This window comes from Dasypus novemcinctus, chromosome 2 (assembly GCF_030445035.2).
Source record: "Dasypus novemcinctus isolate mDasNov1 chromosome 2, mDasNov1.1.hap2, whole genome shotgun sequence".
In the NCBI taxonomy this organism is placed as follows: domain Eukaryota; kingdom Metazoa; phylum Chordata; class Mammalia; order Cingulata; family Dasypodidae; genus Dasypus; species Dasypus novemcinctus.
In genome coordinates, this window is record NC_080674.1 from 76,243,194 (window position 1) to 76,267,611 (window position 24,418).

Consider the following 24,418-nt stretch of genomic DNA (forward strand, 5'->3'; position numbering starts at 1 on the left):
AACCTGTATTGATGAAGGAAGAACTCAATAGACCAATCACAAGCAGTGAGACTGAATTAGTCTGGGAAGGATCAGGGGGCTTCACACGTGAATTCTACCAAACATTCCGGAAAGAACTAACACAAATCCTGTTTAAACTCTTTCAAGAAATACAAGTGGAGGGAACATTATGTATGTAACTCATTCTGTGGTGCCAACATCACCCTAATACCAAAGCCACATAAATTTATAAAGACACCACAAAAAAAGAAAATGACAGATCAATTTCTTCAATGAACTTAGATGCTAAAATCCTCAACAAAATACTTGCTAATCACATTCAACAACACATCAAATGAATTATAAACTATGAGCAAGTGGGTTTTATCCATGGTATGCAAGGATGGTTCAACATAAGAAAATCTATTAATGTAATGCACTACCATACAGATTGAAAGAAAAAAAATCACATGTTCACATCTATTGATGCAGAAAAAGCATTTAACAAGATACAGCATAATTTCATGAAAAAAACACTTCAAAAGACAGGAATAGAAGAAAACTTCTTCAACATGAATAAGAATGGAAAAACCCTTAGCTAACATCATATCAATGGTGAAATGCTAAAGGCTTCCCCACTAAGATCTAGAACAAAAAAGGATGCCCACTGTCACTGCTCTTATGTAACACTGTATTAGAGGTACTTGCTCGAGCACTTAGGCAAGTAAAAGAAATAAAAGGCATCCAAACTGGAAAGGAAGAAGTAAAAATTTCACTGTTTGCAGATGACATGCTCCTATATGTAGCAAGCCCTGAAAAATCCACTACAAAGCTTCTAGAGCTGGTAAGTTTAGTAAAGTCACAGGACTTTACTTTGATATAAGATAAAATACAAAAATCAGTAGCATTTCTGTATACTAATAAAGAGCAATCTGAGGAGGAAATCAAGAAAAAAAATTGCATTTACAAAAGCAACTAAAATAATTGAATGTCTAGGAATAAACTGAACTAAAGATGCAAAGGACTTGTACACAGAAAACTACACAATACTGTTAAAGGAAATCAAAGAACACCTAAATAAACGGAAGGATATTCCATGTTCATGAGTTGGAAGACAAAACATCATTCAGATATCTGTCCTACCCAAGTTAACTTACAGATTTAACACAATCCCAAATAAAATTACAACAGCATTTTTTACTGACTTGGAAAAGCCAATTATGAAATAAGTTTGGAAGAGCAAGGAGGCCCAAAGAGCCAAAAACACACTGAAAAAGAAAAACGAAATTGGAGGAATCGTACTATGTGACTTTAACACATACTACAAAGCTACCATGGTCAATTCTGCATGGTATTGGCACAAGGATAGACTTACTGACCAGTTGAACTCAATTGAGAGTTGTGATAGAGTTCCTTGCATATAGAGTCAACTGATCTTTCACAAGCCTACCAAGCCCACTCAATAGAATGGGACAGAATGGCCTCTTCAACAATGGTGCTAAAGAGAACTGGATGTTCATATCCAAAAGAATAAGAGAGGATCACCATCTCAATTCCTATACAAAAATCAACTTGAAAGAAAATTAAAAAAATATATATATATAAGTATATACAAAAAAAAAAGAGAAAAAAATTTAACTCTAGATGGATCAAAAACCTAAATGTAAGAGCCAAAACCATAAAGCTCCTAGAAGATAACGTAAGGACGCATCAATGAGATCTTGTAGCAGGAAATGTTTCATAAACCCAAGGCATGAGCAACGTAAGAAAAAATAGGTAAATGAGACCTTCTCAAAATTAAAAACTTTTGTGTTTCAAAGGAGTTTGTTAAAGTGAAAAGGCAACCTACTCAATGGGAGAAAGTATTTGGAAATCACTTATCCAATAAGAGAAAATAAAAAGACAACCCATTTTAAAAATGGGTAAGAGATTTGAATAGGATACTTTTCCAAAGCAAAAATACAAATGGCTAAAAAGACATGAAAAGATGCTCAACATCGCTAGTTATTAGGGAAACACAAATCAAAACTACATGAGATATCATCTTACACCTATTAGACTGGTGGCTATTAAAAAACCAGGTCTACAAGTGTTGAAGAGGATATGGAGGAAAGGGAACCCTCATTCACTGCTGGTGGGAATGTAGAATGGTGCAGGCACTGTGGAGGATGGTCTGGCCACTCCACAGGAAGCTAACTATGGAACTGCCATATTAACCAGCAATCACAAGCTGAGTATATACCCAGAAGAACTGAAAGCAGGGATACTAATAGACACATGCACAGCAATGTTCAAAGAAGCAGTATTCACTATTGCAAAAGGTTGGAAGCAATCCAAGTGTTCATCAACAGATGAATGGATAAAAAATGTGCTACATACATAAAATGGAATATTATTAACCCGCTGTATGAAGGAATGAAGTATTGACACACATGAAAACATGGCTGGAACTTGAAGACCTTAGGTTGAGTGAAGTAAGCCAGTCAGAAAAGGACAAATATTACATGACCTCACTAATATGACCTAAGCAAATTAAGCAGACTCACAGAGTCTGGAAGACAGGTTACCAGAAGACTCAATCTGGGCAGAACCTATGATAAGGTAGACGAGGGTGGTTTGGCAGTGGATGGGGATGATGGTTAGTGCAGGGATAAAACTGGGGTCGATGGTGCTGGAATGTGAGGATTAACAGGGCGGGGGCGTTGGGTTGGACTAGCCATAGAACCGGGGGAAGTTCTAGAGAAAGGAACAGGTGAACACTGGGGATCTGTAGGTCTATGGCTGCAACTAAAATTGTGGGAATGCTCTTTTGGCAAATATGGCAGGGGAGGGTTATTGGTACAGGGTGTCTGTGTTGGGGGTATATAGGGGAAAGAGTATACCTGGGGCATGCTTCTGTGGAATTTGAATATGTTCATCTTGTCACAGGGAGTTACCTCAGTGGGTGGAGATCTGCCCAATAAACAAGAAAATACTAAACTCCATCCTGGGAGTATATGTATGTTCTCAGAGGGGCAAGAATCTCTTGAATATAAATGTAGGGCCTAATAAAAGAAATGTCAAGCCTTCAATATTAATACATGTAACTGAAAACCTTCTTCTTGAAAAATTGAAACTTAGTGGTTACCACTGGTTCTGAGGGGAGGGGGAGGGTAGAGTAGGTGGAACATGAGCCATTTTTAGGACACAGAATTGTTCTGCATGATTTTGCAATGACAGATACAGGCCATTATAAATTCTGTCAAAACATAAAATTGCACAGTGAAAAGAATAAACCAAAATGTAAACCACTAACCATGGTTAGTAGCAATGCTTTAATATTTGTTCATTAACTGTAACAAATGTACCACAGTAATGAAAGATGTTATTAATAGGGGCAATTGTGAGAATGGGAGGGGATAGAGCATAGAGGAATCACCTATATTTTCATTCTTCTTTTTTATTATATATTTTTTGAAGATACATAGATTGGAAAAAATGTTACATTAAAAAATGTAAGACAGAGGCAGATTTGGCTCAACTGATAGCATGTCCACCTATGACATGGGAGGTCCAGGGTTCAAACCCAGGGCCTCCTGACCTATGTGGTGAGCTGGCCCACGAGCAGTGCTGATGTGGGCAAGGAGTGCCATGCCATGCAGGGGTGTCCCCTGCAAAGGGGAGTCCCACATGCAAAGGAGTGCGCCCATAAGGAGAGATGCCCTGTGCAAAAACTGCTGCCTGCCCGGAGTGGAGCTGCACACACAGAAAGCTGACACAGCGAGATGATGCAACAAAAAGAGACATAGATTCCCAGTGCCACTGACGAGAATGCGAGTGGACACAGGGAACACACAGTGAATGGGCACAGAGAGCAGACAACGAGACAACGGGGGAGAAATAAAATAAATAAATCTTTATATATATATATATGAGGTTCCCATATACCCCACCCCCTACTCCTCCCACATCAACAACCTCTTTCATCATTGTGGCACATTCACTGCATTTGGTGAATACATTTTGGAGCACAGTTGCACTGCATGGATAACAGTTTACATTGTAATTTACACTCTCCCAAGTCCATTCAGTGGGTTATGGCAGCATATATAATGACCAGCATCTGTTCCTTCAATATCATTAAGGACAACTCCAAGTCCCGAAAATGCCCCCACATCACATCTCTTCTTCCCTGTCCCTGCCCTCAGCAACTACCGTGGCCACTTTTTCCACATCAATGCTATAGTTTCTTCCATTACTAGTCTCAATAGTTCTGTAGTAGAATACCAGCAAGTCCACTCTAATCCATATTTTATTTCTCCATCCTGAGGACCCTGGGATGGTGATGTCCACTCTAACTCTATATCAAGAGGGGGCTTAGATCCCACATGGTTGATGGATGCGATTCTCCTGCTTGAAGTTGTAGGCACCCTATATTTTCAATGTAATCTAAAACTTCTTTAAAAATAAAGAAAAAAGTTAAAAAACAAATCAAAAGTTTAATGTTGTTGCTGCTGCTTTTCAGTTTACCTATGTATTTCTCATTCCCTGCTCTTATTCTGTCTCTTTTGTTTCGGGATGTAAACAAGATTTGACGACCCAATGTCCAGATCTCCAAAAAAGTTACAGTAAGAGAAATGATAAGAAGTAAACTATAGACTAAAGAGGGAGACAAACAAAGTGCTGTTATCTGGGCACAACATTCATTAAAAAAAAAAATAACCAAAATAAATAGAACTATCCAAAGAGAGGACCATAGCTATGAACTTGTCATATTTAACCTTACACTTTTATTTTTCCATGACCTAGACAAAAAAGAATGGCTTAGGCTTAGATTTATATTATGACCATAAAGGAATTATTGAAAGCTAAACTACAGAAACAAAAGGACATTTTATTTCTCCACATTTGATACCTCTATGATCATACAAAATAACTTGTTTTACAGTAGTTTTAAAACACTATCCTTATTTAACTCAATATTAACCATAATATCACTGTAACAGAACTGCAATAAGCAACCTAACCATTTTTAGACTGGTTCCTTAATTATTCAGTGGGAATTACCTTCATTTCTCCTTCTTCTACAACCAACTGCCAATTGGCATCTCCGCCAACATCCTGTAATGAATAAGTTATGTGGTTTTGCATCATCTCTTCAACCTTGAAAAGAAAAAGAAAGCCATGAGAACTCACACGCAATTAATAGCTATATCACAATCTCTTAAACAGAATGGTATTCGGTTTATTTCAGTTCAGAAATGTTGCTCTTGCAAAGGTGAGCAACCAAATACACAAAGGTTAGTAGGTCTTATCTAGTGTTGTAAGGTTCAGTCTATATTCCAGATACCCAGGCTAAAGACAGGAAGGGGAAATGCAGGGAAGGAAGATGCTTCACTCAAACAGCAGAGATTGTCTTAATGTGTGCATCAAGTGACCAAAATAAGCATTTTCTGGAAAAAAAGAGCTATAACATCTTCTACCAGAAAATGCTTCCTTACAAAGATGATGTCTTAAAACTTAGAATCATGAAATACTAAGGGTAAAAGGTGCATGAGGAGATCACCTAGTCCAGTGTTCCAGTATTTAAAATGAGCTAGAGATTAAAAAAAAAAAACCCTCATTATACACATGTCAAAGATTTTCATTGAAAAAAGGTGCAAAACTTTTCTTATTTCACAGCTGAACCTCTCTTTTACCATGAATATAGCCAACTTAAAAATAACTAACCCCTCATTTATTTGATTCCAATTTCATTGTTTTAAATTATTTTAGGGATAGTCCTAATATTCACATATGCACATTTACAAATTTTAGTTTATTCTTTCTAAATTTCTTTTGCTGAAATTAAATATAACTCCTGTTTTTAGCCATCATAAGTTACCCCTTCAGATCTCATATAAGAGCAAAGAAGGTTGAATATTTCACACTCTCAGAATCCTTATATTTATTGGTAAGAATGCACATGAGTGTTCTTTGCAAGGTCTCCCAGTTTGAAATATGTTTTAAAACAGAACCAAAGTTATTAAAAAATTGTGTCTAAGAACAGGAGTTCTTACCTTTTTTGTTTCAGATTCCTTTGCCAGTCAGGTAAAAACCACAAACTCCTTACTAAGTTCACACTACACTGTGTATTATTTAATAAATATATCACACCTGCACCAACACTTCCCCACAAGAACGTTTTTTTGAATTCTCAATTCAAGCTCATGGACCCCCTGAAAGCTTTCCATGGACCCTTGAGGACCCATGATTAAGAACCCCTGGTCTAGAAGAACTGGCTCTTTTACATCTACCCATAGTGTTTTTTTCAAAGCTCTATTTTCTAACCTTTCGCTAATAATTTTGTTTTATGTAATAAAGACATTAGAGAAAGAGGAAAAGAACAGTTAGAAAATATGTATTTGTACTTCTATTTAAAAATGGAAAATATATAAATTTGTACTTAATTTACTTACTTTATATTGTCTATTATGTTGATTATAGAACAAGGAAACAGACAGGTTCAAACAATTTAAATATAAACATTAATGGTTTTGAGGCAGAGACTCTAAAAACTATTAACACTGGGAATATAATTTTTCTAAACAAAAGATGTTATCAATATTTAATTGTGATATGAACTTCTGTTACATCAAGTTTTCTGGATCTTAGAATGCATTTTTGGTTACTGAAAATATGTATGATTTTAAGTGCTTCTTGATTTGGCAATAATGGCAAGAAAGGGTTTCTGATAAAAATGTTCTGTTGAGATTCTACAACTTATTTTTGTACTAAATAAAGACTAACAATATTTTATTCCTTTATTCATAACTCTAAAAATAAGATGTGGTACTGGGTTACAAGTGAGAAAAATTTTTTAATTTGACTCATCTTAATTAGAAAATATAACTTCAGGTGCTGCCTGGAGAAACCTGTGTCCCTCTAAACATTTGAAATCTGTTGTGAGAGGTCAGAGTACTAACACAGGATTTCTAGTTACAAATACATACAAAATGTGTCTGATTTCCAAAAGAGAAAGAACAAGGCAAGTTCAAGTTAATATACATAAGTAAAACTACCACAATTTTGGTCACATTGTAATTGGGAGAAACTTTTACATACCAAAATATTCAAAATCTTTAGGTTAGCATATGTAGTTTTTAGGTGTGACACTAGTAGTTAAAAACATCCATCTCTCTCTATAAAATGAGATTGAAAACAAAGAAATGCTTCCCAGAAATAAGCCTTCTACTTTAAATGGATTACTTGTCAAAGGAGAATGTGAAGGATTTTATTGTTTTGTTAAAAAAAAAATTATTTAGCTCTTTTGTGGGAAAGTATGAAAGTAATTTTGTTTTCGTTTGGGAGATTATTCCTCAAGTATTTTAAATGTTTGAGAAATAAGAAGGTGCTTTTGATTTATCTTCTGGTTCAAAATTTTGATCTAAAAATATAAATTGATAGGAGATAATACAAGTTTAAACACTGTACTTTAGAAAGGACATTTAATATCATCTTTCCAGATATACGAATATTAACAGTTACCACTATATAAACAGAAAACAGTTTTCAAAGGAGGATAATTTAAATCATTCTATATAGTATCAGTTTCTACCACATACAGTTTATAAAAAGATGTGATTTGTTTGTTATTACTGAAACAAATCAATAAAGACACAATAGTTGACATCTTTGTTTTAAGCCATTTTATATACTGAAGTCTTTGTTCTTAGTTCTCTCTTGACTTAAGAAAAAAATCCAACAAAGAAATAAACACAAAAGATGTATTCAATGATGTACTCCTAGAAAATTAAAGAAACTAAGAATAAGTACTCAATTACTATAGTGACCACCTCTATAAAAACTTCATTCATCGTGGAATCTTCCTTGAGGCAATTATGAAAGATACAGGTAAAATCTCATAAAAAAACCTTTACGTTCACTGCAAAAATAAATGAAGTAGTCACTGTTAGGGGAGCAGAGAAGTGGGCATTCATGATTCTACTGACACTTCAGGTCTAACCTAATGGTCTACTTAGTTTACTGTTCTCAGTTAGGATTGTATTTCAAATATGTGGTTAACAAGAAACCATTAAGTTTGATGAGAAAAATAAAAACAAGTCAAAGTTAGTTTTATGTAAGTTTTTTGTTAAAAATTTTTTTTCTTTATTACAGTAGTTGTAGTTTTATAGAAATCATGCAGAAAGTTCAGTTCCTAAATATAAGCCCATTTGCCCCTACTACTGACATTCTGCATTAGTGTAGTACCTTTATTACAACTGATGAACCAATATTACTATAATTACATCATTAACCATAGTCCATAATTTACATTAGAGTTCACTGCGTTGCACAGTTCTATGGTCTATTTGTTTAATTTTATTCAGTTAACCTAAATATAACATTAAATTTCCCATTTAAACTACTTTCAAGTATGCAAATGTCTTCAAAAACATACAATTAAAAAAAAAGATGGGGGTGGGGAGTGGGGTATATGGGAAGCTCTTATGTTTTTTAATGTAACATTTTGTGTGATCTATTAACTTCAAAAAAAGATAATTAAAAAAATAAATTAAATTTAAAAAAAAATAGCCATTATGTGAAAAAAAAAAAGTATGCAAACGTGGCCTCTCTCTAAGCCAAACTCAGTAAATAAAAGCACTACTCCCAGGGACGTCTTCCTGGCATGGAGGGATTATTACCAAGCATCAAATAGTGATGCATTTAGAAAAAGACTTGACCAAAGGGGAAAAAATAAAATACAAATGAATTTTTACAGCTAAGTGAATTTCAAAGTGAGTTGAGAGGTCATTCCAGAGGTTGCACTTATGCACATCTCAGGGGGATCTAACTGCCACATTAAACAGAGCAGGGGTGCTTCCGAGGGCTATAGAGACATCTGGACACTACAGACAAAGGCACACAATTCCATAAAACAGCACCCTGTGGGTGGCTTTACCTTGGAATTTATATTTCCCCAATGTATTAGATTCATTTATAATTTCCCTACACATGATTCTTCTACATGATGTATTTGAACGTATAATTAGTACTATACCTGTTAAATATATGTCTCAGAGACTTACATTTTTGGTCTGTTCATATGCAGTTGAGCCCTTAATCTCAAAAGAGCTGTAGCCAACACTATTCTCTAGTTCATGGGACTCACCCAGGACATCTAACAAAATGATGATGAGGGACAGCCCCCATTCTAAAAAGCAAAGAGTATCTACAACTGCAAGCTAAACAGTTCCTGCCATCTGTCCCATAAAATCTAAGGACTCCTCAATCCAAAGCAAAGTGGGCATCATCATCTCCAAATCCTCAAGAATGAAAAATAAACAAATATAAGGGGGGAATGAACTGTGGACCAAAATAGACATTATTATTTTAGTAACTGAAGAACTTGTACAATTCATATAAAGATAGCGGTTACCAGAAGTTCTGAGGGGCAGGGAAGGAAAGGATAGGTGTAACACGGGGCATTTTTAGGGCACTGGAATTGTTTTGCATGAAATTGCAATAACAGATGCAGACTACTAAACATTTTGTCAAAACCTATAAAATTGTATGATGCATAATGTAAACTATAGGCCATGGTTAGTGGCAATGTTTCAATATTTGTTCATCAATTTTAACAAATGTACCACACTAATGTAAGATGTTATAAAATAGGTGAAAATGTGAGAGGGGAAGAGGGTAAGGTATATAGCAATTCTCTATATTTTTGATGACACTTTTCTGTAATCTAAAACTTCTTTGAAAATAAAGTTAAAAACCCCCGACAATTTTGAAATGTGCATGCCTTTGTCCTAACAATTCCACATCTAGGAATGTATTCCAAGCAAAGATGTCTTTACAAGGATTTTCACTGTAGCATTATTTACAACAGAGAAACACTGAAAATGAAATGTTTAATAATAGGTAAGTAGTAAATCCTGTATGCACATCCATAAAACAGATAAAGAGATATAGACCTCTGTGATGAGAGGATGGGCCTTAAAAAACGAAAAAACAAAAAAACAAAAGGTTATCAAACAGTATATATAGAATTACCAACTGCCTACTTTGGTAGGAAAAAAAGACAAACAAGGTATGTGTATGTATTATCATGTGTCTGATTACAGATACACACATATATAGAGAAAGCACAGGAAATGCATGAGAGTACTGACAAGTGATTCAATATTTTAATTTTAATTACTTTCCAATTCTGCTAAAATAAGTATATTAACTTATAAAATTAAAAAGGTTTTTAAAAAAATAACTTATAATAAATAGTAACTAATAATGTGTTACTACTATGAACAAAAGCTGGGAAAATGATTTACACAGGCTCTTTTTGCAATGATATGTGCCTGCATGGCACGGCACTCATTGTGTGTGGCAGCACTGCGCATGGGCCAGCTTCCACACAGGTCAGGAGGCCCTGGGAATCAAACCCTGGACCCTCCATGTGGTAGATGGATGCTCTATCAGTTGAGCCACGTCCGCTTATCGGTAACTCTTTCTCAGTGATATGTTCATCTGTACTTGAAGGCTTTACCTTTTCTATTGCTCTATAGCTAGGGCCCACCTTTGGGTTCTGATGCCCTAACTGTGATGATTTTTTTTTTTTTTAAGATTTATTTTATTTATTCCCACCCTCCCTGGTTGTTTGTGCTCCCTGTCTGCTCTCCGTGTCCATTCACTGCGTGCTCATCTTCTCTTTAAGATACCTGAAACTGAACCTGGGATCTTCCATGTGGGAGAGGTGCTCAATAGCTTGCACCACCTTTGCTCCCAGCTTTGTTGTGTCTCTCACTGTCTTTCATCTTTGTGTCTCCTTGTTGCATCATCTTTTTTTTTTCTTTAAAAGATTTATTTATTTATTTCTCTCCCCTTCCCCTCTGCCCTGGTTGTCTGTTCTCTGTGTCTATTTGCTGCGTTGTCTTCTTTGTCAGCTTCTGCTGTAGCCAGCTGTACGGGAATCTGGGTTTTTCTTTTGTTGTGTCATCTTGCTGTGTCAGCTCTCCGTGTGTGTGGTGCCATTCCTGGGCAGGCTGCACTTTCTTTTGCACTGGGCGGCTCTCCTTACGGGGTGCACTCCTTGCGCGTGGGGCTCCCCTATGCGGCGACACCCCTGTGTGGCACGGCACTCCTTGCGTGCATCGGCACTGCTCATGGGCCAGCTGCACACAGGTCAAGGAGGCCCGGGGTTTGAACCTTGGACCTCCCATGTGGTAGACAGACGCCCTACTCACTGGGCCAAGTCCACTTCCCTGTTGCATCATCTTGTTGCACCAGTTTGCTGTGTTGCTTGTCTTCTCCATGCGGCACTAGGAACCAAACCCGGGACCTCCCATGTGGTAGCTCAATTGCTTGAGTGATATCCACTTCCCTCTTGTGCATTTTCTATCATGGGCTTACCTCTTTTCCTTGCTCTCAGAACATTTTCTTTGCTTTGTGTATTCCTATATCTCAAGGGGAAATAGTGATCAATATTGAGTGGTTTTAGTAAATTACTTTATTATTTTAATGTGAGGTGAGCTTGGGAGAATAAACCAAGGTATCTGGATACTATCTAGTTTTGTCACTTATTTATTGTAAAGGTAATGAGTCACTTTTTTAAAAACCATATAAATGGATAAAAAGATAAGCAATATTGTGAAGTTTGGTCTTGGGTGATATTTGATCAAGAACTGCTAAATCTCTTTCACTAAAAGGTTCAAGGAGGAAAAAAACTATAAAAGTAAAAAAACATGGGAAGCAAACTTGGCCCAATGGACAGGGCGTCTACCTACCACATGGGAGGTCCACAGTTCAAACCGCAGGCCTCCATGACCCGTGTGGAGCTGGCCCATGCACAGTGCTGATGCACGCAAGGAGTGCCCTGTCACGCAGGGGTGTCCCCCGTGTAGGGGAGCCCCACGCGCAAGGACTGCGCCCCGTAAGGAGAGCCGCCCAGCGCGAAAGAAAGTGCAGCCTGCCCAAGAATGGCCCACACATGGAGAGCTGACACCACAAGATGATGCAACAAAAAGAAACACAGATTCCCAGTGCTGCTGCTAAGGATAGAAGCGGTCACAGAAGCACACACAGCGAATGGACACAGAGAGCAACCATTTTGGGCGGGGGGGGGGGGGGGGAAGGGGAGAGAAATAAATAAAAAATAAATCTTACAAAAAAAAAAGTGAAAAAACACATCCTGAATTCTAAACTTAATATTCTTCTATTGCACACTGTTCTAGTTTGCTAAAGCTGCTCCAAGCATATATCACAAAATGGGTTGGCTTTAGTTTTTCTCCCCCCATTGGATTGGCTTTTAACAGTGGAAATTTATTAGTTTACAAGCTTACAGTTTTGAGGCTAAGAAAATTGTCCAAATAAAGGCATTATTAGGCAATGCTTTCTCCCCAAACACCAGCTTCTGATATATTAAAAGCTTTAAATCATTTCAGTAACAATATTAAGTACAAAGTCTCTTCAAAATCATTTGTTATGTCTTGTCTATTTTAGGGCACAACTCCCCTCTGTCTGTGGACCTGTGAAACTTAGAGAATAAGTTATCCACTTCCATAATGGAAAGACAGTCACAGGATAAAAATTCCCATTTCCATAGGGAAAAATTGGAAGGAATTCTGAAACCGTGCAGGGCATACTCCATTGGATTTCAAGATCTGAGAGTCATCTGCAGAATGTCTTGTCCTGGAGGCTTCATGGAGCAGCAGTTCCACCCATTCCAAGGGCCTGTGCAGTGGCCATGCTCTTCCCAAACACTGGGGTTAAGGTTCCAACATCTTCAAGCATTGGGGTGACAGCCAGGCTCTTGATTCCATCCTCCTCAAGCATCGGGTTGGCAGCTGGACTCAAGGCTCCATCCTCCTAAAGCACTGGCGTGGTGCCCAGTCTCTCTGAAATCCCCCAGGCATCTAAGAGTGATAACAATCTTCCTGAACAGAGGGGCAGAAGGCCTGTCCTCCAAGCTTCGGGACATACTCTTTCCACACACATGGGTTCGTTCGTTCTCTTGGACCAAAAAGATGTCTTCAGTCCAGACCTCAGCTTCTATGGTTCTGCCTTTGAAGTCATTTTTCCTTCAGTCTGTCAGTTGAAGACATTTTTCTTTCAACTATCACTTTTCTGTCCCTTATAGTGAAGCTGGTAGTGGTTCCATTCATAGAGATCCCTCATAAAACCTACTTGTTTCACATGTATTACATAGGGGTCTAAGCCATCAGAGAGTAGGGCTTTCCACAGATCCTTTCTAGATAACTGCGCCTCCAATCCTGACTTGCACCGAAATGGCTGACTGGTTCCATGTTCAGTTAAATTATTAAATGGAGCACTATTTTCTGGAGACTTACTTTCTGGACTCTCAGATTTTTCCAAACCATCAGTTTCTGGTTTCACTATGCCCAGGAGTTTAGTTCTCAGCTCATCCCCTTTCTCTCTCATTTTACTGTAATTTGCAAGGAGAAACTGGGCCTTACTTTCCTCATCTAGTTTGGAAATCTCCTCAGCTAAATATTTAAGTTCGTCATTTTCAAATTCTGCCCTCTGTCTGACATCAGGACTCAATTTTGCCAAATTCTCTGCCACTTTAAAATGAGAGTTGCTTTTCTTCCAGTGTGCAAAGACACATTCACCATTTCTGCCCAAAGCCTCATCAGAAATACCTTTAGCATCTATATTTCTAACAATAGTCTCTTCAAAGCAATCTAGGCCTTTTCTATCAAGCACCTCACAGTTCTTCCTGCCTCTACTCATTACATTAAGCAACTGCAAAACCTTTTAATATTTTTGGTATTTGCCAATAGCAGAATCCAACTTTCCTGGTACCAAAATCTGTTTGAGTTTGCAAAAGGTGCTCCAAGCAGATACCATAAAATGGATTGGCTTTCAATAGTGGGAATTTATTAGTTTGCAAGCTTACATTTTTAAGGCTGAGAAAAATGTCCAAATCAAGGCATCATCAGGCGATACTTTCTCCCTGAAGACAGGCTACTGGCGACCCTGGACTCCTCTCTCACATGGCAAGGCACATGGCAGCATCTGTTGGTCTCTCCCTTCTCTTCCAGGTTTCCTTGTTTTCAGCTTCTTGCTTCCAAGGCTTGCTTTCTTTGTCTTAATTACATTCTATTATATGGACTCCTAAGAGGATTAAGATCCACTCTGAGTGAGGTGGGCCATATCTTAACTTAGGCTAAGATCCTATTCACCAAAAGATCCTATTTACAATGGGTCTATACCCATAGGAATGGATTAGTTTTAAAAATATTCTTCTGGAGGAACACAGGCTTCAAACTGTCACACCTGGTAAAAAACTAATGTAAATTTCATTTGCATATGTAAAATATTAGAAATCTGTTTTACTATGACTTTAAAACTTTTTATTGGAACATCTTAAAGGAGGAAAATAATGATGAAGATAACTTTGATTAGCTCAAATAAACTATTTTATAATAGCTAATAAAAACTCATACTTATTGAACACTTACTATGTAGCCAGCTCCAGTAGATGACAGTCCTAGCTACATCACTTAAAAGTTAAACACAGGAAAGCCAGAACACTTGCCCAAGATCATGCAGCTATTCAGAATTTAAACTCAGTCATTTTGACTAGATAGCTCATATTCTTAACCACTATATAATAAAATGCAATAAACATACAAAGTTGAATGGCAAAGACGTAAAGATTTAAAAAAAAATTTTTTAAGCTGATACTAAAAAAAATATCCCTGTAATGGTAATTTGATTTTATTTTGAGAGCAGAAAATGCAAGCATTCAGCTTCCAGTCTCAAATTCCAAAACCCTTAATGATGCTAAATAAACTTAAGCCAAATTCCATAGCTCAGCATATGAACAGGAATTTTAATTTATAATATCCAGCTTTTTCAGTGGAGCTTAGTATTACAGTGGTTATGAGATAAACATTTATTTAAAATGTTATTTCTGTTGAGTATAATTTAGGATATATTTTAAATTAGAAAAAAAGAGACTGCTAAATCCTGCTTTTATGCTGTAACATATCCTCTAGATCATATCCATCAAAGTTGCTGAATTCTCTTTGAAGAAACAGATATTACAGGAACAAAAAACAAGGTACTTTCTACTTGCTTCAATGCAACTTAAAAATCTTTCTGGAATACCTACTATAATGGCAAAATTCCAAGCTATATGCACAATATAGCAAAGTAAAGTACACATGCAAGCCTGGTAGAGGAACTATTTAATAGATAAGGAATGTCTTTTTAATGTTTATTGTTACTCTTCAAATTCAAAACCAAACAAGTGGCCTAACCAAAAGATTTCTAAGAACTGGGAACACAGACTGAAATATAGCACAGAAAGACTCAAGTCCATTCTACACAGTCATACAGTACCTGGGAGCTGAATCTGTGAACATCGTCAGAGGCACTGACTAGATCAATGGAAGACATGGAGGAAGAGCGACTATAGGGCTACCAGAGACAGACAAAGAAAAAACCAAGTAATCAGAACAAAGGCACAACAGAGCATTCAGTACCAACTTCCAAACACAAGATAAAGAAAGAGAAAACAAAGCACCATATGAAACAAGCACAGCAGCAAGTGCTGACTTCATGCACCTATTATGTATTATGCTCCAAAATCTTTTTAAAAGCAATGTAGTGTTTCCAATATCACAGAATACTACTACTTAACCCCAAAGAAGAAAGAGATTTCATTTAACCAGCTACAGTTCTGGTTAACTATTTTGGACTAGCCGACCCTCTAGCCACCCACTCCTCTTAATTACCTTAAATAAAAAAGAAAATACTTTGTTCAAGATTCTGTTTCGGAGGATGGATATGGAATACAAAATACAATACAAAAAAAAAAAATCCAACCTTAAAAAATTTAAGAAAAGGAGAGGAAACTTATACTAAAAGATAGTTTTATCTACGGTAAAAAATAATAGAACATATTCTTCCTGTAAACTCCAACATTATCTTACCTTTTGGACAAATCTATGAGTCCCCACAGAAGAAAAGGCATCTCCAGATGGTAAGGATGTAGGCCAGTGTAACCTGACCTTTTCACTGTGTGACTGAGAAAAACATACATTGTTAAGATAGGAAGGTTATGAAGTGTATTTTGTAGCTTAAAATGGGTAATATAACCTGGAACTACCAACATTTCATTAATGAAAAGTTTAGTACTTACAAATATTTGAATTAAGAATCGACTTTAAGACACAAATCTTTCCAAATCCTGATGCTTACTTCATGTATCTCAGGTCAAGCTCTTCTTTCTAACGCGAAAGATACTACCTCAGTTTGATTTTGTCCCCAGTCATCATCATTTCTCATGAGTCAATCAACACTGCTGCCAAAGTAATTTTCTCCTATCTAAACTCTGTTCAAATCATTCCACTGCATCAGTGACCTGTAGGCCTTGGCCATAATTTTATGTATCATTAGAACTAATATCACTGTTTGCTTCACAGTTATGTTTCTAAGAACATATCATATGCACATCTCTTTACCTCCTCTCCATACAGGTATTCTGCCTTCATTCCATCATCTCATTCCTGTTTCTTTCTCCTCTGTTTGCCTATTTTCTTCCACCTGACTCATTCGACAAATATTTACTAAATATAAAATGTCAAAAACTGTCCTGTGATGTATGGGTGTTCATCTTCTAACTATGCAGAAGACAGTTGGTAATTTCTTTTCAACATGGTCTGAACAGAATTCCTAAGATATCTTACTTACCAATTTATTATACCTATCTTAACCTACGTTTGCAAATACAGGTGTCTGGAGAACTCTTAAATACTGGCTGTACTGTTAAGAGCCCTGTGCAATGCATAATGTATACAATGAGGGAAATAATATGAATCTAAAAAACCAATTTCATGGATTACTTAAAACTACTACTTTAGAGCTTTACCACACTGTAATTACTTTCTGTATTACCTATCATAAATACATGAGCCTGGTTATTTGGCAAGAAAAATCATGGTCTGAAAAAACAAGTTTAATGACTTGTTTCGTACAAGCATTTACCTGAGTATCAAGAATATATTGAAATTAAAAGACTTCATATTCTCACGAATATTTCATTTTCTAAAGCTAAGAGGAAGTTTTAATCTATTTTCTTAAGCTCCTACTCAACCACTGTACTGATATTCAGTAGAGTAGCATTTTAGAGCCAGAAGAGATGTGAATTATCTTGTCTAACCCCCTTGTTTCACAGGTTAGAAAATCAAGGACCAGAGAAGTTAAGTGCTAAGTCCATAGCTATATCATTAGTGGCAAAACTAAGAATAAGAATTAGCTGTCTTGACACTGAAATTCACTACTCTTCCCAAAGTAGCATATCCCAGACAAAAAGCCACATTGAAACAAACAAGCAAACAAACAGTGATGTGACTTTTGGTAATACTTTAGGCTTCTAAAAGTAGAATAGAATTCATGTAGTAACTGAAAGTTCCCACCCTAAATGAGTGCTGTATAGCATCTTTGGAGTCTATAAAATGAGCAACATGCTTTACAAAGTAATGCAAGATGAACTTTATATTATGGATTTAAAGAAAAACAATGAAAAATAAATGTGAAAAGCAAATAGTGACTACCACAGGTGGTTTGTCCTTGACTAGATAGACCAGTAAAGTGGGTACAATGGCCACAACTTTTTTTTAGCAGTGACAGGGCATGAGTAAGTCAACTTTTCTATCCAAGTTAATTTGTAGTATAAAACTGATCCACCTATGATTTATTTGCTAGGTATACATTATAGCCACAGTTTATTCATATTTGCTCAAAAGGAAGGTTTAAGTTTCCACTCTAAGTAGCAAAGCTTAAAGTTAGGGGCCATAAATAAAATTCACCCTTAAGCACCATCTAGTGGTAAATATGGCAATTGCAACATTGTAGAATTAAAAAAGGCAAAGGATCAAATTAATTTTGAAATTAGAGTTAAAGGATTTAAGAAATGTCTTTCTTCAATTTCCACAGAGGCTGCTGGTATAATTGCTTTGGCGATGATGATAAAACACTAAGCAAAGCATCATGAGGAAGATACGAAAGGTAATGAAGGCAATAAAGGGATTAGATAATGGAACCTGAATGATACTACATAGGAGCAACGTGAATCAGGACAGGCATTTTTTTCCTATAGTTTTACTCTTTACTTAATACAAATTCAGATATTACATATATATAAAAACCCTGAGTATATAATTTTGCAGGGGGTAAATGGGAAAAATAATTTAAAATTCTTGGCCATCTTCCTTTTTAAGTGATACACTTGGTGAATAATTCATCAGTATGCTACTTGGTGAATAGAAATTCAGAGAGATGGTCTTAGACTAAATAGGGATACGTCTGATATTAACAGAACGATAAAATTGGATACTTCAAGTGGAATAAGCAGAACACTTCATGTTAATTATGTATAATTCCTTTAAATAATTATCAGTTTTCTTTCTAAAGCTTAGAAATTGATAAATGAGAGAACTGACAAAGATTCTTCTACATTTATGACTCACTGAGGACACAGTTAATTTTCTAGGTTATTAGGCTCACCATTTTAAAATTCTATTTATATGAAATAACATGTATGAAGGAATGCCTATAGTGTTAAAATCAATTTCAGCTTATAATTTTAAATAATAGCTTTACCTGTTCTTCTATTTTATCTTGTCTGTCAAGAGCAGCTTCAACAGCATCAAAGAACTCTTCTTCATTAATCAGACTATTTGGGCCTTCCTATTCAAACACATATACAAAAGAAACAGTTGTTTTAAGAAAATAGAAAACAATGATAACCCTGGTATTAACTCCAGGGAAAGATGAAAATTGACTCAATGAACACTTCTTGAGCATATATTTATGAACCAGTTAGTATGCATACTTGACAATATTATCACAAAGATGAATAACACATGCTCTCTGTAAAACATTTATGAATGTTACAATTAATTAATTCACTCACTCTGTACTCATATTTCCTGTACAGTGACCTATATTGTGTTTGAGTGATTGTCTAGAGCAAGGCTTGGCAAACTATGGCCCACAGGTCAAATCTATTTGGCCACCTGCTTTTGTATGGCCTATAAATTAAAATCTCATTTCTAAATGGCTGGAAAAAGAAACAAAAGAATACCATTTTGTGACATATGGGAATTACATAAGACATTCAAATTTCAGTGTCCATAAATGGTGAGTTCTACTGGAACACAATCATATTCATTCATTTATATATTGTCCATGGCTGCTTTCACACTACAGAGGCAGAGGTGTGTAGTTGTTATAGACACCATAACATCTGCAAAGCCCAAAATATTTATGCCTCACAAAACCTAAAATATTTACTATCTGATTCTTTAAAGAAAAGGTTTGCCAAGCCCAGTTCTAAAGAAACTGCTATCTAGATTAAGGTAAGAACAAAGCTGCAGAATATCTATAGTCAATCAGAAGAGCATAAAGGAGTTCAGGGGGTGTAGGAGTATCTTCCTAATCAAGGAAAACTGTTTCATGGAGAAAGAAGTTAAGCTGATGTTTGAAAGCCTGGTAAGACAGCATAGAGCAGTGGTTTTCAACCACCTGGAGAATCACCAGGAAACTCATCAAACAAAGCTGCAGAATATCTATAGTCAATCAGAAGAGCATAAAGGAGCTCAGGGGGTGTAGGAGTATCTTCCTAATCAAGGAAAACTGTTTCATGGAGAAAGAAGTTAAGCTGATGTTTGAAAGCCTGGTAAGACAGCATAGAGCAGTGGTTTTCAACCACCTGGAGAATCACCAGGAAACTCATCAAACAAAGCTGCAGAATATCTATAGTCAATCAGAAGAGCATAAAGGAGCTCAGGGGGTGTAGGAATATCTTCCTAATCAAGGAAAACTGTTTCATGGAGAAAGAAGTTAAGCTGATGTTTGAAAGCCTGGTAAGACAGCATAGAGCAGTGGTTTTCAACCACCTGGAGAATCACCAGGAAACTCATCAAAGTGAAAATTCCCAAGCCCCCAAACTCAAGAATTTTCAGTACGTTTGGGTAGAGCCTCAAACTATCCATGTTTAATAAGCTACCCCAAGTGATTCTGATGTAAGTGGAACTTTCAGTTTATCAGAAGATAAAAGTATAAAGAATAGGCAAAATGGAAGCAAAGGTATGTTTTTGCTTTGACGAACTGAGAGAAATAAGTGGACTAGCTTGTTCTTAATGTAAAAGTGGAGGCTGGAAAGGTAGCCTTGGGTATAGGGTTTCCTAATTTTAAAAGGCACAAACAAATCCTGTCTGTCTGGAATCTTCAGTTAGATTGATAATTCTAAATTATCACTAGTCCATTAAAAAATCAACTAGCAACATATTTTTCCCTCCCTCACCATAACCTGGGACTACAATGGAAAGATGGAAGGGTCTACTATGTAATGCTCCTATCATTTGGCACAGGCATGTAAGAAATTCTGTTTTCATGCAGTTGCTCCAAATCTTTGAGAGATATTGGGAATCCTCAACAATCCACTTAAAAAAAAACATATTAATTTTTTATTCAAATACAGCATATAGGACAGTGCACATCTTAGTGTATTAACCCATCTAACAACTAGCTGGGTCATGTGGGTCATGAAAAAAACCTTTAATAAACATTCCAGAGGCCTCTCTCCTGCAGAGCTCCCTTTACAAAGTCAAAATATTTCAAAGACACTCAAATAAGAGCAGTATTAGTTTGATATCTACGATAGGAAACATCCAAAATTTACTTCAAATTCAAACACAGTTTCTAAGGATTTTTAAAGCTCTAGTGATATAACTGCATCTATACTTAACTGACTGGTAATACTCATTCAGTCTACAGTATATTGAGCATATGGATTTCTGGTCCTTACGCAATCAATTCAGAGCCTCACACAGCATTAAAAATTTCCACTTTGGGGAAGCAGCTGTGCCTCAATCAGTTGGGCTCCCATCTATCATATGGGAGGCCCTGGTTTTGTGTCCTGGGCCTTGTGAAGGCAGGCTTGCCAGCACACTGTAGAGTGCCATCCAGCCTGCAGACACCCTGGAGCACCACCTGGCCAGAAAGTGCTGCGGAAAGCTGACTCAGCAAGGTAGTGCAAGAAAAAAAAAAAGGGAGAGAAGCAAAAAAACACAGAAGAGCATGCAGCAAATGGACTAAGAGAACAGACAGCAAGCAAGCCACAAGGCGGGAGGGGAAATAAAATAAATAAATACAGACACAGAAGAACACACAGCAAATGGACACAGAGAGCACACAGCACGCAAAAGGCCACAAGGGTGGGGGGGGCAGATAAAAAAAAATTTCCACTTTGCCAACAGGCAAGTAAGACAGGTATTTTATGCCTTTGATGACAACTCTGAGGGAGAAGAATTCATGTGTAATTAAAATAAAGTTTCCTTTTATTAAAGTATCTAAAAATACTTTTATCTCATCATGCTTACCAAGGAAAGGATCTATTTATTCCTAAATCTACTGGATACTCTGTAATCTTTATCTTATCCTCTACGTAGCAATTCTAATGTTAATAGGTCTCCTTGAAGAGTTCTCTGGTTTAGAGTCCTAATTTCCCTCCTCCCTCTCTAAGCACTCCTTCTCCTCCTAGGTCTATCCCTTAAATGTTCCTGGAGGTTCCACACTTGCTCTCCCTTCAGCATTCTGATTCATTTCCAAGGCTAAAGTCATCATCTGATGGCTCCCAAATTTATGGCGAGTTCATCTCTCCTCTAAGTGCTAAATCTTTCCATCTAATAATATTTAAGATCTTCTATTTGAATATCTCATCTTATATATAGCCTGTCTAAAACATAATTTATAATCTGTACTTGTCCTCAAAGCTGCTCTTTAACCAACTACACACCAATATGCCTAAAATAGAAACCTGGGCATAATCTCGAATGCTTCCCTTTCTCTCTCAATCACAACATCTTGCAATTCTCCTTTCCAAATATCTAATTTGTTAGCTTCTCTCTCTCTTATTACTTCAACCCGAATTTAAGTGATTTTCAACTCTCACCTGTGTTACTGAAAAAGTCTTCAAGCCCCCAGTTGTAATTGTCACCTCTAATCCATTCTCCTCACTGCAGAAAGCAAGAGTGATCTTTCTCATCTGTAAATCTGGCAACTTCATTTGAATGCGTAAAATCCCATCTCAGGTTCAAAACTGGTTCTTGTTGGACTTTGGCTAGTTTCTTACCACTCTCTCTTCCCGTTTAGCTCCACCCTCCAGAGCAGTACTTTCAGTTCTAGTGAGGAAAAAGGATCTTTTTTTGCCTCTGGCCTATAAATACTTTTTTTTCTCAGCTCCTTTAGCAAACTTTCTTTCTAGGCTATTTACATGGTGAATTCTTACTCATTCTTAAGGTTTCAGTTAAAACATTCTTCTGGGAAGCTATCCTTGGCTCAATCCCTCTTCCTTCTAGTCCTTCCTAACATAATTATAATTTCCTGTGACTAAGTAATACATTCTCGATTACAAACTGAAGTAGGGCCCTCAGGCAGGATGTTTTTCTGCTTTGTTCCTTGTTATATCAAGCATGCCTAGCACAGTGCTTCGCAACTTTTAAGCTTTGTTCAACTCTTAGGCCATAAATGTTTGATTAGTGTCTAAAATCCATACAAGTATTATACCAACACAAGAAAAAATAGATGGTGCAAAATTCCAAAAGAAAGAAAGTAGGAAAAGCATAAAAACTGGTCTTAGTGAGGCAGATTAGTATAGTGCAAGAGGGAACGCGGCTGAGGCCCGGCAAACAGTATGGCTGACATAACATGTGGCCATGACACCCAGCCCAGAAACCTCCTGAGTGGAAGGCTGCCAGAAACATTCTGGGAGACTCCAGCCACTAATATCCCATTTGGAATGAGGACCCCGTCCTGGGTCAAGAGGAAGCCCCAGATACCTTCAAAAGGTCTCACCAGCTGCCCCCTGAGAGCTAACAGGTGGAATAACCAATCGGAACAGCAAACAGCGGGGGTGCCCTGATATTATGAAGGGGGAGGAGGAAAGACTTTAAAAAGGACTGACCTGGGGACCTGGACCCTTATGCATGCACTCTAAACCATGCCTGCAGTCCAAGTCTCAGACTGTATATTTTTCTTGTTTTCTTGTTTCTTAAATTCTTTTATGCGACATAAGCTAAGAACATAGAAGTGCAGAACCCACAGTCTTCTGTCAACACTAGTTTACTGACGAATAATGCATTTACCATGATACCAAATGGATTCAATGAGAAACCAAATTAGAGGACCCTTTACCATTTTCATTTTAATGAAGGTGAATTTTTAATTGGTGGATAAAGGGTGGTTTATTAAACAAGTGGCAATGGAATAAAATATAGATCCCTACATTATACCCATAATCTAAAAAAAAAAACAAAAAACAGATGCATTGATAATATTTTTAGAAGATATCAATAAAACATTAAAAAACAGAAAATAAATGTAAATATTTGGAGTAGAGAATGCCTTTTTAAGCTTGCTATCATGTGGAGATCACTTATCAAAAGACTAAGGGATTAATTACATGAAGTCCTAAAACAGCTATACTGCAAAACTCATAATCACCAAAAGGAAGAAAATAATTGAAATAATGAAAGGCAAATCTTATACATCTTCTAAATCAATCAAACAACAACACCCCTAATAAGAAAACATTCAAAAAACCTAGAAAGTAGTTATAAAAGAAGAAATATAAAGGTCGATAAACACATACAAAAAAAAATTCAATTACATAAAAAATATAGCAATTTTTTGCCTTTGAAGCCAGTAAACACATATACATAGCACAAGGGTCCTCACCCTTCCCTCTGAAAAAAATCTGTGTTGACAGAAGCTGATAAGAACAAACACGGAAATATATATGGCCAGTAGGGGAGAAAGGATAAATCGTTAGTTAGAAACTTGGGCTTTTTTGGGCTTCTTTGTATTTTCTGAAATCTTTCTGTAATAAATATATATTTGATTCATAATATGAAAAAAATAAGGTAATTTAAAATGTTGACAGAGTGGATGTGGCTTAAGTAGTTGAGCTCCCACCTCCTACATGGGAGGTGGTGGGTAGGTTCCTAGAGGCTCCTAAAGAAAAAACAGATAAAGAGCAAAAAAACAATGAGCAGACAATGAGTACAAACAACAAGCAAAAAGAATGAGCAAAAACAACGAGCAAACAGATGAGGGAGCCATATCAGGAGGGAAAAATGTTGACAGTTCTCCCAAAAATTTAACCTAAATTTTAAAACAATCTGCTTAAGAATAAAAATTTTATTTCAGGAAATTAGATTCTTAAATCCCCCCAAGATAGATAACTATGTATATAAATTTTATACAGCCCTGAAAGAATGATTTGACAGCTTAATAATTTAAAAATATTACAGCTCAAGTCTTATGGTTATGGATTTCCACAGCTGAATATTTATTCCTACAAAAAAATGTTCAATCAAAGCAGTTCTTTTTTTCCCTTCCATTATAAAAATGTTAAGAACTTTTCTCCTATTTCTCAAAATATAAG

At 36.5% G+C, this 24,418-nt stretch overlaps 1 protein-coding gene across 2 annotated transcripts in view; it reads right to left on the reverse strand.

The window, feature by feature from the left end:
- Nucleotides 1-24,418, reverse strand: part of CERT1 (ceramide transporter 1) — a 149,638-nt gene that overhangs the window by 20,100 nt on the left and 105,120 nt on the right. The window contains exons 9-12 of one of the 2 annotated variants that reach the window (XM_004466536.4): nt 18,571-18,657; nt 15,900-15,992; nt 15,307-15,384; nt 5,026-5,121 (exon numbers count right to left, since the gene is read on the reverse strand). In XM_004466536.4, the coding sequence (XP_004466593.1) occupies nt 5,026-5,121; nt 15,307-15,384; nt 15,900-15,992; nt 18,571-18,657 (354 nt within the window). The remainder of the gene's footprint in view (nt 1-5,025; nt 5,122-15,306; nt 15,385-15,899; nt 15,993-18,570; nt 18,658-24,418) is intronic. The other variant, XM_004466535.4, reaches the window with a different exon arrangement.